General features: G+C 43.8%; 1 protein-coding gene across 2 annotated transcripts in view; it reads left to right on the top strand.

Moving 5' to 3' along the window:
• Positions 1-13864: 13864 nt before the first annotated feature.
• Positions 13865-15402, top strand: part of mdga2a (MAM domain containing glycosylphosphatidylinositol anchor 2a) — a 1193698-nt gene continuing 1192160 nt past the window's right edge. For both annotated transcript variants that reach the window (XM_086002928.1, XM_086002927.1), the window contains exon 1: positions 13865-14834. In XM_086002928.1, coding sequence (XP_085859054.1) covers positions 14762-14834 — 73 coding nt within the window. In that variant the 5' untranslated portion in view covers positions 13865-14761. The remainder of the gene's footprint in view (positions 14835-15402) is intronic.

Genomic DNA, 15402 nt, shown 5'->3' with positions numbered 1-15402 from the left:
TGCCTTTTTTAAGTCCAGGACCTCCTTCTCCAGCAGTCTCTGCCGGATATAATTCGATTTGAGGCCCGTGATGAAGGAATCGCGGACCAATTCGTCAGAGTACACGTTGGCCGTCACGGCCTTGCAGTTACAGTCCTGGACCAAGTCCTTTAGGCCCTGTAAGAAATCGTCCATTGATTCCTCAGGTCGCTGCCTGCGTGTAGCCAGCAGATGTCTGGCGTACACTTCGTTTACTGACCTCTGGTATTGGGCCTTCAGGATAGTGATGGCCTCCATGTAAGAGGTGGCATCCCGGATGAACGAATAAATCCGATGACTAACGCGAGTAGTCAGTAGACTCAGTTTATCGACCTCGCTAGCAGATGAGGCCCTCGCGAAGAGTTCGAAGCATTTGAGCCAGTGTCCAAATTGATTTGATGCTTCAGCAGAATGTGGATCCAAGTCCAGACGCTCTGGTTTTAGGAGTCGATCCATCCTAGTATTCTTTAGTGATTAAAATTGATGTGCCTTCAATAACCACAAAACGAGAAGTTATTAACTTAAACAAGTTGGCTTTTAATCACTAAGATCAGAGCTAACATCTCAACACACCGACTGGCTCACAGGAATGAGTCATGCAGATCCTGGGATCTTTATGTAAGAGAAGTCAGGGGCAGAGCCAAGACCTGGAACCTTCCAGGTTAGTCAGGAAAGAGGAAGTGAAACTATACACCGTGTGGGGGAGGGTAATATACATGAGTGCAAAACGAATACAGGCAAGACAAACAGATTTCATTACAGAGGGGGTGGCTAGTGAGATGGGGATGTGATAATGTAGATAGAGAGGGATGGGTGGAGGTGCAAGGTAAGTTGGTGTGAGTAAGGATATGCAGGAGTAGGGTAGGGAAGGCAGAGTGATGGGGATGTGATGAGTGGCACAGCAGGATGAGGTTGAGTGTGGCTTTGCAGTAACCTTTCGTGATCTACTGAGATCATTGAAAGGTCTGCACCACTGCAGCCTGGTCCTCCTGACGACACCCCTGCTTGTGTCCTGCTGTGTAATGTGCAACCAGGCTGTGTTGGTCTCCTGGCGAGGCCTCTTCCATCCATGGGAAGGGAAGAGAACCTCCCTGTGTGCTGTGACTTCCTCCATAAGCATATGGAGGGAGTCATGGCAGAACCTGGATGCAGCCGTGCACCTTTGTACAGTGCTTGTCAGTGTTTGCAGCACCTCAATGCTGTAGAACACTGACAGCACAAATGTCAAACTAAATTTGGGCATGGTCCTTTTAAGGAAACTAGCTGGTGAAATGTCATAAATGACAACATCAGACCCGCTTCTTTCAATTGGCCGGGAAATGCGCTGGGCGGGTTTAACAAGCCCCATCGTCGGAAAGTCATTTCGGAGACTGGGATGGAGCCAGCAGCGGAGCCGAGACCTGGCATCGATATCACCCGCCTCGGACCCACCAAGGTAGGGTAAATCGCAGCCACAATCTTCGGATCATTAGTCCAGGCCTCTGGATTACTAGTCCAGTAACATAACCATTACGCTACCATACCCCATGCACTAAATCTCGAACTTGTAATCTGTCAAGTTCCAACTTGACAGATCATCCACACCAATGGGGAAATCTGAATTGCTGGTGCAGAGTTGCCCACCAGCTGCCCAGCAATTATGCCTGAAAATTTTATGGCTGGTGCAAACAGATCCACGGCCTGTTTGCACAGCACAAGGGGATATCTCCTGACAATCCAAGTAATCTTAAAAGCTATATGAGGCCGGAAATGGAAGCATTTTATGATTTTGTACATGAAAAATACTTAATGTCCTTGAAAAGTTCAGAGGGAGCATTTGCTACGTTGAGGGTTTTATTTGCATCTATGTGGAGCATAAGCTTTAAAATAAATCCGTACAGAAAGTGGAGGAAAGCAAATAAAACAAACACTCATTACTTGAGCCTTCCAGGATTTAATGTGCATAAACATCTATGTTATAAATAATGAGAGATCTTCAGTTTGCTGATTGGAGCACCGGCCCACGTGATCCCAGGTATGTTTATGCACACGGTGCGCCTCTGGGATCCATGGGCCGCTCTGCTGCCCTCTACTACGCAGCGTCTGCCAGCAAGATCTCGAAGGAGGGTCCCCATCAGGTAAGTGTGCATTCCGTTCAGATGCTGGCGGCGTAATCCGTAGTTACGTCACCGTCCGCAAAGTCCAGGCCATTATATACTGATGAAAGGTCATTGACCTGAAATGTTAACTTTGTTTCTCTCTCCACAATGCTGCCTGACCTGCTGAGTATTTCCAGCACTTTCGGTTTTTATTTCAGATTTCCAGCATCCGCAGTATTTTGCTTTTATTATATTATAATATTGACTGATCTCATGCAATTATAGTAGAAAAGTACAGTAAGGAAGCTGAACCCGGATAATGCTGAAAAAATGGTGTGTAGAGAAGGATTCAGAGTAGGTATTTACATTTTGTTATGTATTGCAAGTGTATTTATTGAAATGTGGATATTTGGAAAGCTTTAGCTTTGAGATATAGCCACATATGCAGTTTTGTTTCTTAGGTACTTCACGGTTTAAGATCATTTTTGTGTCATTATGAAGAACCATGTTCCCAACTGTCAGTGGGAGCTCTACCCCATTACTTTGTTCTTCAGATCCCATCATGGCAATGGCTGGCCATGAGCATTTTCTTTTTGTGAGGCCTGGTTTTACTCTACATACTATATCCAGCTCATTGGATTTGCAGTGAGACACTGACATGCACTCTGGATGTGCTGTATATGATCTATTTGTACACGCTTAACAAGAATATTTTACAAATTAAATTGTGTTACACTATTAAAACAATAAAAATGTTAGGGCAGTATGTTTGCAGCCTTCGGGTGTGAGACTAGTAGCTGCAGATATGATTCACAGCTGGCAATACCCGAGTAATGCTGCAAGCTGTGAATCACATTCTGGTCACCATTGTAGGCTTTATCAAAACATTAAAACAAATACCATGCTCAAGATGATAAATTACCAGGAGCACTTTCTGACACAGTCTCGGAGTTATACTGTAAATAGTGTCTAAACCAAGTAGTCTGAGACATGTTTCCAGAGGGGATTCATAGATCTAAATTCTGAACATGGATTGGGATCTGATTCCAGAGCTTTATTACCATCTTTGAGTTGCTGTGAAGCATGATTGTCAGTATACCTATACACTTAAAAAACATCTTGTGCACAGAAAATAATCTGGGTTTTTCTTGCAATTACACATTGCAAAAAGAAATCTGGTGGCAGACAGAATCTGTCTAAACCTAGACCCCCATGACTGTAACTTCCTCTGCTAAATAAAATAATTCCTACTTCCTGTATATTCTTACATCTATAACCATCCATTTGGCTTACAGCTAAAAGGGTTTGGGCTTCATTTGAAAATATATGACAAACTAAATTTAGCTCAGACTCAGGCATGGTTCATCCTATGCCTCTTCTGTCAGCTGGCTGTAAGGGTCCTCTCTGAAATTAATTTGAGCAATCTCAATGCAGCTCACAGCAGTTATTGGCAATCTCACTCAGAAAAGCCACAACATTACAGTTGTGGGCTATGAAAAAATTGTCTTTTAGTGTACTGGGGTGTGTGCTTCTGAGAACGGGTCTGAGGCATATTGTTGGGCAAAGTAGAAGCAGCTTTACTCTGCATCCAACTGTGACCCAGTGTGCTTGATGCAGACATTGAGTGCCCTAAATTGGAAGCTAACTTTTACCTAACACTAATAGCCTCATCTCTAATGGCATTCAAAAAATGTTTGTCAAACATTTTCTTGGGGGGGGGGGTGGGGGGGGCTGGAATGTCCTGAGGTGTAAATGAGCCCATCATATTTTACTTTATGATATGGTGTGTTCAGAAACAAAAACTTGCCAGAGAAAATAAAAAAGACAGTGTCCCTTTAATATATAATGTTTCTTTATCTCCTATGTTATTGCAAAACTATAGATTTGATATGGTTCTAACCAATTGTAATGAAGATTCTTGTAATAAAACAGGATGTCATCAACATTGTATTTTATATTTCTCTGAGCTCATAAGGGCATAATAAAATAGATACATATTGTAAATTATCCTCCACTCACTCCATCTATATTGTAATGTAGAGATTTAATCAGGCTTTTACCTGTTTCCTTTTACTGTCTGATTGCAGTTGAAGGAACATTACCTGTCAACTAGCATGTGTGGCGTTCTTGTAGGTAGGCGAATCCACCTTACCACCTGGCCCTTGATGTTGTAAAGCATTCCTATATGCATACATGAGAGATTCTAGGTAGTGCCAATAAAGCTTTGTATTACCAGTAGTTTGTGCCACATTCATATAATTGTAATCATTTTAAAACACTTCGATCGTTTAGCATTTTGTCATAAAGGCAAAGCATGATGTTTTGTTCAATTCAAACTGCTTGTGATCCCAAGGAATATTACCCGGTATAACTTGAAAGGAGAAATATTTAGCAAAAGTGAAACAACAATTGAAGGTTATTCGGTGAACTGGGTATACTGATTGTTACTGAAAGGCATCTGTACTGCCAAATGAATAGCCCCTTCTTTCTTGCGGTGGCAAGCATCTATGGGGAGACTATAAGCCTCGACTCTAAAAATAACGGCCGATTATAAACGGTCGCAAAATCATTTATGAAAGGAAGAGCTAAAACATGTTGTGCAAAAAGCCTGTCTTATCTATACCGAGCAGCAGTGTTAGAAACCATTAGCTCAGCATGTGCACGTCCCCTGTGATCAGAGCCAGGGAAGGGGGCTAAAGGCAGCGGTGCTCCCGACCTCCAGAGATTACAGGCAATCGCTCCGACAAACAAGCAGCATTTAGCGACCAGAGACACCCGTTTTAAGCGTTTACTTCAGCGGTTAATCGGATGTATAAAATACCTTGAGCAATCCCAATGTTTTTGTCATTCAGTGCCAACTGTTCCTTTGGATTGAATTCAGGGATGTTCCTTTATTTTTAAGTCCTGGAAACTTCACTAAGCAGGTTTAAAGCAAATAAGATGTGATATCGTTTGGTGATTTATAATAATTAGGAGGATTGAGACAAAAAATATTCCACCTCGAGGGCATCTTCCATCAATTATTTTTGAAGTTAACAAAACAGCATATGTTGAATATGCATAATTCTGTGCATTTAACACCCACAATCACCCAAGCGGATTAGAAAGCGTGCCCCAAATGTACTCGCAGTGTGGTTCCCTTGAATGTCCCATGACATAAATGAGGCAGGATTGAATTAACTAAATATGGATATGGATTTAAATGTATGCTTACGGATTTATGTCACCTTTTCTTTGCTTAATATGCCAACTGACTTTTTAAACTTGTCTTTAGGGCCTCGTGTCATATCATATTTAAGTCCGTAACAAAAGGAACATCAGTTGATATCGATACCCTTGGTATTTTTAAAAAAGAAAACAAGCTGATTTTCTAACATTTTTATTGGCCCTCAGCAATTCGATTTGCCATCAATGTACTCAGAATGAAGTTTAACGGCAGTAGACGGAGGATGGCGCTGATTCTGAGTCTACGTGTTACTCAGCCTGTTGGCCAGTAGAGTGCAGTCAGCACATTAATACTGCAGCAGGTTTGGTACCTAACTGGCCGCATCCTACTGAATTGTATATTTAACATCTGTTTATGCTTTCATAATAAGAGCCGTTGGTATTTAATTGTGATAAAGAGTTGGGTGGATGTAAGAATATACTTTACCAGGAATTATTCTGTGTATGGAAATAAATTGATTCTTGCTTTTATTTATTATAGCTCTCCAGATTATTTGCATGGTACAAAAGGAAATACTTGTCATCAAGGAGCCTCGTTCGTTCCCGTTTCTTTGCTGCTTAAGAATCGGCATCCCCAGCAGTTAGATGGATGCAGTGCAGCATTAGCGTAAAGTGCATGTTAGCTCTTTCTGTTCGTCAATGCAATTGCAGCGTATCTTCGGTGGGACATGACATGTGTTCCATCCAGCAAAGCACAGCAAGCACAGTCATTGGCGGAAGGCGTTAAACTATTCACAGGGATGGGCCTGTCTTTAGTTGCACGCTCGCACCTGTCAAGACACCCAACAATGAGCAAAGGCTGCAAGAAGTGTCCTAGTAAGCAGACCGCCGGCGACCATTGTCATATGTCGGCCGCTGCTCCCAGCGATCATACTTTACTGTTTCAAACCGGGTTTCACTTGCTTGAAGCTTTCCGGATTCCAATTGCTGGCAATGATTATGGCATGATATTAACAGGAAACATGCGGTGTAAAATATGTCATTGATTGCTGAGCTGCACACTGATGTCAATACAGGGATATTAAATAGATAGAGTACCTTGGCAATGGAGCATGGGCATGCGTGGAAATCAATGATTGCACTATTTGAAAGCTGCGAGAACATGGGCACAATGGAAGAATAAGCCTTTATTATTACTGCGAATAGGCTCTTTCAGGCATGATAGTGAATCGTTTATATATTTCATCACCCTGCCCAGTCAATCTGCAACTAAGGCATTGTCGTTATAAAGTGTTAAAAGACCAAAGCAGTATGGCACTATTGGAATGCTTCCACTTGGTGCCAAGCACTGGAACAACCGAGGCACTGAGATAAGTAAGATGAGATCATATAAAGATACTGCGCCGTACAATACGTGCATGCTGTCTGGCATATATTTATATAATAACCGGGGCTCCTTTGAATTGTCGCAGAGAATTAAAATGTATATAATGTGTCAGTTCTCAGTGAAAAGTTACCCGAATGGTAAGATTATTTTAAAAATGGATGTATTAACCAATGCATCAATTATTGGGGGGAGGGGGAGGGACGAGGACGAGTTAAAGCTTGAAATTGCCTTTTGACACTCAATGTGTTTATTTAACTTGTGAATTTTCTGTATTTCATAATTTGCACCAAAGACAGTAAACTCCAACCTGGATAATTCTGAAACAAGTAGATCCAGTAATAGTATATGGAATTACGTTTACAAACGATGGGATGTGTGTTGGACACACAAGGCTCTGTATATAACCCACACGCGCGGGTTTATTACTCTTCATATTTCAGTTGGACCATTATGCCGGCCGCTTGTGAACGGTCCATACTATAGAAGCTGTGACAGTGGTCGCCTTCAGTGTAGAAGAGTCCTGTGGTGTGTGAGCACTCTATCAGCATTGCCTTGCTACAGCAGTGTCTTGGGGGAAAGCTCCTGTCGATGTGGCTTCGGTTGTAAAAAGCGGCATCCACTCTGGCAGACGCAGCAAAACCGAGGACTTAACCCGGTGTCAGTCTCTCACTGAAGAATGCAAATCGCGCTGATGTCGGCGAACTCGTGTGACAGTCGCGGATCCAAGAACGGAGCTATGATTTAGTGAAGGATGCACTGCATCCCAGAGCACACACCAATGGGCTGGTCGGCCTGTGTGCAGTTCTGCAAGCTGCGTGACAATTGAGCCTCTTAAAGAAATAGTTATTAAAATGCCAGCGTAAAGATTGTCATATCGTGTTTGCAACCAATTTTGTTTCACTAATTATTTAAGGAAGGGGTGTTCGGGTTTTCATTTACAGCCGTGCGCATGTTGTCAATCTGTATGTACCTCTGAAGACACATAACATCAACTCATTCTGTTCTTCAAGTGATGGCGCTTGCGGGAATTCGATTCCATCTATTCTGTTGTGAGGCGATTGCACTCCGAGACCAATCTAGAGCTATGTACAGTCGCCCTTCGGTATATTTCTTAGGAGCACGTTTACATCCAGCGGTGACATCGTTTTCACTCTTTTTGAACTTCAGAGGACAAGTGAAACAGAGTGGAGACCGAATTAACTCAGTGTTGAACTAACCAGAAATGCTCACATTTAACAATGACTTGTCTAATATCATGTCATTACCAGAAATGCAAGGACAGCAAATATTTACAGTTTTGGTGATTATGTTATTACCCCGCCAGCATGGAGAATAATTGTGTATTAAAGTATGTGCTGCACAACACAATTTATGTATGAATTAACTGAGAAAATGGCTCATGTGCCAGTTTAAATCAATTGATTCTAGTCCCTTATTGTACTATTGCTGAGTTATTAATGTACCACATCGCAACAATAATTACATCTCGCGACAGTAAGGTTACAGAGTTGCGGCAATATAATAAGAAAATTGTGTTTTTTTAAATATTTTTGGTTTCCGTAGAAACCATATTTGCCATAACTGTGTGTTGATGCTGGATTGACGAGTAATATTCCCTTAACCTCGTTTTGTTGAAATTGCCAAAGTAGGCACAATTTGGTAACAATAATCAGAAAGTGGGTATGTTAAATTTCATTCGCATCTTTAATTTTGGTAAATGTTATTGAACTTAAGGATAATATTAATAATCATTTTCATAAATCCCTAAAGGTTTTGTTGGAGCTTCCAATCTTTTGTAATGCAGGGTTTGCATTATACTGCAGTTCTTAGTTTAATTCTATACTTAAACAAGACAATTACAGAACCAATATTATAGTTTACTTATTTATTTATATATAGTTTCTGTGTTGTGCTTATCAAGATAATGGGAAGGAATGCTGGGAATTTCCCCCAAGTTTTGCATCCAATGACAGCATGTAACAGTCCCAGGTCAAGCAGAGCGCGGTTTTTGATGGGATCTGGAATTCCAATGACCATTACACCCCCATATCTCAGAACTGTTTCGGATGAGACCTTAAACCGAGGCCCACTTGCCTGCTCAGGTGGACGTAAAAGATCCCATAGTATGTTTGGAAGAAGAGCAAGGAGTTTTTCTCGTGTCTTGGCCAAAATTCCTCCCTCAAAGAACGCCACCAAAACAGATTGCTGGTCATTCATCTATTTGTGGGACCTTGCTGAGCGCAAATGCGTTTGCCTGCTGTACTGCACGTCACAAGTTATCCATTGGTTGTAAAGTGCATCTGGAGCTCCAGGGAAAGTGAAAACGCGCTTTTTAAATGTAAGTTTTTTCTTCTTATACGAGCGTCCCCCAACACAAAATCAACTTATCAGATTGAGATCACGCAATCAGTCCAAAATCAGGAGCGGTTTCGTGCCATAGACTTACATCCATGCAGAACCTTCTCTCACAGAATCGTTTGATTTTTGATTCCTATCATCAACAATAAAAGCGGGCAATTGTCCACAGGGCTGGAATGGAGGAGGCAAAACCGTACGCAAGTGCATTAAAATGCTGATAAGTAGCACTGTTTACTGGCTTCAGACACGTGTCCGTTTCTTTTCATTTGGAAGAGCTGACATATATGCTTTTCAACTAGTATCTTGTCTCCTGGAGGAGACGGAGCATCTCTATATGGTTCAGTTGGCTCTAAGATGTACCACAAGGGCACTGTTAATAGCCGGTATACGAGCCTGGCTCATTAATGGGATTTGGACAGACACACCTCTTACTGAGTGGCGGGACTCTTTCCACTCAGCCCCAGATAAACCTGCAAGCCACGGTGTTTATTGCGCCCCTGTGCTGGTGCACACTTTTACTGGTTAAACTCCAACACTGCCCTGTGCAATTTTGGGCATTCCAAAACCTTGGTTCGCCTCAACCTGCGCCAAAGCCCTCTGAACTTAGGTAAGTGAGGTGCCGTCCAGGCCCTAAGCATTCGAATACCCTCCCTAAAGCTCCTCCCCTCTCCATCTTCCTTTAAAACGCTCATTAAAACCTACCCCCTTGACTAACCCATCCTAATATCTCCGTCTTTGGCTCGGTGTTAGTTTCTGTCTGATTACACTCCTGTGAAGCACTTGAGACGTTTACCACATTAAAGGCGCTATATAAATGCAAGTAGTTGCGGCTCTGCAGGTAAAGAGTACGTATTCCATAGCAGGCAAACAAAAATCCACCTGTGTGGAATTCTGAATGTCTTGGCTTTCTGAATTTAAGCATTGTGATGGGCACTCTTGCATGTCACATATCCAGCTTACCAAAAGAAACGTTTATTAGCAGATACTTTAGTGTAGTCCACTGTACCACTAAAGTGTTACCATCAATTTACAAGTTTAACTTCAAAGGCTGGAGTGCCATCAGAACCAATGCTGTAAACGAAAAAACAAAGTCCCACTCCCAGCGTTGTTGGAGGCACCAAAGTCCTCCTTGACACGTCTTTCAGTGGTTGTCTCTGATAGCAACGTGCTGCCAGCTGCCATGACAAATGACTGCTTCCTCCTTCACTGTTGTCAGGTGGGCTTGGCCATAGCCATTGGAGTTCTGTTTGTGCTTTCACCATAATTGATGCATACTGACTTTTGTTCTGATATCCAGGTGTGTCCCGACCAGAATCACAAAGATCCTTTCTCACCTTCTGAGCAACTGCACAACTCTTGTATGTCCAAGTGTGCGGCGTTCTATTGCTGCTGAACGCCCTGCTCTATATACAAGTGGGCAAATTTGGTGCAACTAGCACAATTACAGAATCGCCTTTCTATAATAATATAAATAGAGAAACAAAAAGCGGAAGTATCCGCAGGATGGGAGGACTCCAGCCTACGCAGATTTGTCACTGAATACGCGGGATGGTGAAGTCAGTCTCAGGGCAGGCGCAGCTCTTTGCAAATGTCCTTCACACGAGGGCCTGGATTAAACAATTGCTGGTGAGTAAGTCTATTACGTGTCACTGGGCTTGGATGGCTAGAACATCAGAGTGCCTAACATAACACAAATCGCTTGCATACGACTTTCCACCTTGCTGCAGACAGATAACCATCATATAGCTGAAGAGGGACGTTGACACCTGTTCAACAAACAACTGGCAACTATCCTCCTGTGCTGTGGTTTGCGGTGACTCCAAGATGTCATGTCTGGTGATAGAAATTGTGAACGGAATCAGCCTGGATAATCTGATATCTGAACCTGGCAGGAGCTCAGTACACCAGGGAACTGTTACTAGCCAACTCGGCTCGCCAATCAAACCTGGAGGTTGGACTTATCACTCGTGTCCAATTGGCTCCAGATACCTCGGCATGTTAATGCTCCAAAGGCTAATGTGGTTCTAACTGGGAAAAAAAACATTGGGAGGCTTACCAGTTATTTGAGTTGGTAGGCTGTATGGTTCCATCAGTATTCTTGCACACACTGGAGCACCGCTGAGCCTTAGCTGTATCAACCTGCACCTAGACTGTCTGGACTTGTCAAGTGGGGTGTGTCCCTATGGGGATAGGGTGCTCTGTTTATTGGACAAAATAAACTTTACCTGAGTGGATTTCTCAGTAGTTTGGCTCGGAGACTTTTAACATAGAAACATAGAAACATAGAAGATAGGAGCAGGAGTAGGCCATTCGGCCCCTCGAGCCTGCTCTGCCATTTAATGAGATCATGGCTGATCATCCAAATTCAGTACCCTGTCCCTACTTTCTTCCCATATCCCTTAATCCCTTTAGCCTTAAGAAATATATCTAACTCATTCTTGAATATATTTAATGAATTGGCCTCAACTGCCTTTTGTGGCAGAGAATTCCACAGGTTCACCACTCTCTGGGTGAAGAAATTCCTCCTCATCTCAGTCCTAAATGGCTTACCCCTTATCTTTAGACTGTGACTCCTGGTTCTGGGCTCCCCCACCATCGGGAACATCCTTCCTGCATCTAGTCTGTCTAGTCCTGTTAGATTTTTATAAGTTTCAATGAGATCCCCTCTCATTCTTCTAAACTCCTGCGAATATATGCCCAATCGACCCAATCTTTCCTCATACATTATTCCTGCAATCCCAGGTATCAGTCTGGTGAATGTTCGTTGCATTTTCTCCATGGCAAGAACATCCTTCCTCAGATAAGACGACCAAAACTGCACACAATACTCAAGGTGTGGTCTCACCAAGGCCCTTTACAACTACAGCAAGACATCCTTGCTCCTGCACTCGAATCCTCTCGCTATGAAGGCCAGCATACCATTTGCCTTCTTAACCACCTGCTGCACCTGCATGCTTACCTTCAGCGACTGGTGCACAAGGACACCCAGGTCTCGTTGCACTTCCCCTTCTCCCAATCTATTGCCATTCAGATAATAATCTGCCTTCCTGTTTTTGCCACCAAAATAGATAACCTTGCATTTATCCACATTATACTGCATCTGCCATGCATCTGCCTAATCACCCAACCTGTCCAAATCATACTGGAATTTCTCAGCATCCTACTCACAGCACACACACCCACCTAGCTTTGTGTCATCTGCAAACTTGGAGATATTACATCTAGTTCCCTCATCTAGATCATTAATATATATTGTGAATAGCTGGGGTCCTAGCACCGATCCCTGCAGTACCCCACTAGTCACTGCCTGCCACTCGGAAAAAGACCAGTTTATTCCAACTCTTTGCTTCCTGTCTGCCAACCAGTTCTCTATCCAAGTCAGTACCTTACCCCAATTCCATGTGCTTTAACTTTACACGTTAATCTCTTATGCGGGACCTTATTGAAAGCCTTCTGAAAGTCTAAATACACCACATCCACTGGTTCTCCTTTATCTATTCTATCAGTTACATCCTCAAAAAATTCCAGTAGATTAGTCAAGCACGATTTACCTTTTGTAAATCCATGTTGACTTTGTCCGATCCTGTCACTGTTTTCCAAGTGCTCTGCTATTACATCTTTTATAATGGACTCTAGCATTTTCCCCACTACAGATGTCAGGCTTACCAGTCTATAATTCCCCGTTTTCTCTCTACCACCTTTTTTGAATAATGGGGTTACATTAGCTACCCTCCAATCCATGGGAACTGTTCCAGAGTCTATAGAATTTTGGAAGATGACCAGCAAATGCATCTACTATTTCTAGGGCCACTTCCTTAAGTACCCTAGGATGTAGATTATCAGGCCCTGGGGATTTATCAACCTTCAATCCTGTCAATTTCCCTAACACCATTTCCCTACAAATACTGATTTCATTCAGTTCCTCCCTCTCACTAGACCCTATGTTCCCCGACATCTCTGGGAGGTTATTTGTGTCCTCCTTTGTGAAGACAGAATCAAAGTATGTATTTAATTGGTCTGCCAATACACGTGTGTCAAGATACCCAGTTGGCCAAAAAAGTCAAACTTTTAAAGTTAAAATGTATTATACACCGGCTGCAATTATACGGTGAAAGCAACACCGTACACCACTGTCACTTGGAGAATTGATCTGGTGCCGAACCATCAATCTTGGCCTTTGGCAGTGGTATCTCAGTAATGGTGGACAGCGGCACCAAATGTGCAGCATGTGTGAACAACCATCGGAGAGGAACCTCTTCTGTTACAATTGAATTTAGATTCAGGTCTCGAAAGGTTAGAGGTATCAGTGTACCACTCCCGACTTACTTACAGGTGTCTCTTTAAAGCTGTGCTTTGGAGTTTTTCAAATGGCCTTTCTTGTGAATTTCACAAACTCAAAAACATATGCCAACCACCAAATAGCGACTTCTCCATGAAACCAGTTTCTTTAAAAAAAAACAGGGTAAGATCAGTGCGAGTTCGAACAGCAAAAAGTGCTTATTTATCATCACAAGCTTGCCTTATATCTGCCGAAAGCCCAGCGTGGAGGTGAGACTGCATCAATAAACAGATAGCGGCCCGGCGGAGCTGATCGCTCCTTGTGTGTGTGTGTGTGTGTGTGTGTGTTTCTCACTCCCACAGCAGCTGTGCTCGATGCCAAAATGCAAAAAAAAAGCGTTGCAGCTGAAATGTGTGATGAGTGGGATGGAGCGCTTTTAATCTGCTCCCCTCGCCTCGCTGCCGCTGAGTTTCAATCACGCAGCCTGTACGTCTCCGGCTGCGGGCGGGCTCCATGTTCACCATCGGGAGCACGTACTGAGCAACGTGATGATCCAGCTCCGCTGACAGACACTACATCTGCTCACAATTCCGGCCGGACTCTTCCCCAGCGCCCAGCAGCACCCAAACCTCCGCGGTTTCACCCAGGGACCCAGGATTAGATCGGGTGCGGACGGGAACGCTGCCTCCTCCTCCTCCGGTGCCCCTCCGGCTCAGTGTGTCTCTCTTCCCCACCCCCCCCCCTGGCGATGTGACATCTTTCCACCCTCCCAGCCCTGGATACAGCGGTGAACCAGCGTCTCTCCACGTCCTGAACTTCTCGTTTCAGTGATTTGTGTGTGTGTGAGTTCCTGGCTGATCCAGCTGTGAGTGTATGTGGGGAGGGGGGGAGGAGATTTCTTTGGACGGCGAACCCCAGTGAAAATGTTGCAGCCCGAATAATAATTTGTGCCGCGCTTGTCGCTGTTGGAAAGGGGGAGCCGAGTTTGCCCGGAGCTGGTGCTGTCCTCGCTGGCGGAATGTGCAGGGCACCGAATGGATGTGGCTGAGCTGCGACCGAGCATCTTTTTCGTAATTGCTCTCCGGGGGATCACCGCGAGTTACTTTTAAACACCCACCGTCACCGGCAAAGCCCTCGCTTCTTGAACGCACAGCTCCCATTTCCATGGGCTTGCTGTCAGCTTTGCCCCGTACAGTGACGGGCGCCACCCCGCCGCCTTGAAAGGCGGGCGCACAGATTGGACTTGATCGCTTCCACCCACCCCCCCCCCCCAAAAAAAAAATCATCACACAATTCGATCTTTTTTTATTTCCTGGTGTGGCCTCTCCCGTCCTCTCGGAGTCGTTCGCCCTTCTGCCCGATCGGTGACCGAGGGCTCCCTGCCGCTCGTTCCCCGGAGCCGGGGTTGCTGGCTGTCCGCTGAAGGCAGCAGGAAGACGGCGCTCCCAAGCTGGATATGTTAACGCTAACGTGAAGATGGATTTTGCTTGTCTACTCTTGTGGCTGCTTACAGTTGTACTAGAAGGCATTTCTGGCCAGGGGGTCTACGGTAAGTTTGTAAATGCGAACGATTTTCTTTTAATGATCAGAGTGAAATTGCCCGTCTTGTCTCCCCCGGCGCTCGCAACAATCCAACACTGCATTCTGCAAAATAATTTTTAAAAAATCCCTCTGCACTGGGCGAATGCTATGAAATAGTGTTTTTAAAGAAAATAATTTCCCCCCTTTTACACCATGTAGAATTCCATTTGACGTATTGATTTCCATCGAGTGTTCACTGAGCAGCTCCATTGTGGTAAATGCAAATGCGGATCTTCAGTCAGAAAATATTGAAAACGCGGCGCCGATACATTAACCGCAGTTACAATAAAGCGCTTTAAAGGCGAGCAGACAAAGTCTATGCATTAACTGTTCGTCATAAATGGACTATAGATTTGGGCAATTCTATGCATCGGAGCTCTTGCTTCTGAACATCAATAATGCTTTTGAGTGTAGGCATATTGGTGCCTTGTTGTATGTGATCTACATTTCCTGTCTGTATGAATAGGTTTGGAATATCCATAAGGTGGTCGCAGTTTCTCACGTGACATTAATCCCTCCCTAAAGCTCGACCTTAA

The sequence above is a fragment of the Somniosus microcephalus genome, chromosome 12 (assembly GCF_052327205.1).
Source record: "Somniosus microcephalus isolate GS21.2 chromosome 12, FLI_Smic_1.0, whole genome shotgun sequence".
Lineage (NCBI taxonomy): Eukaryota > Metazoa > Chordata > Chondrichthyes > Squaliformes > Somniosidae > Somniosus > Somniosus microcephalus.
The sequence above is the reverse complement of the archived record's forward strand: the minus strand, read 5'-3'. Positions and strand labels throughout refer to the sequence as shown.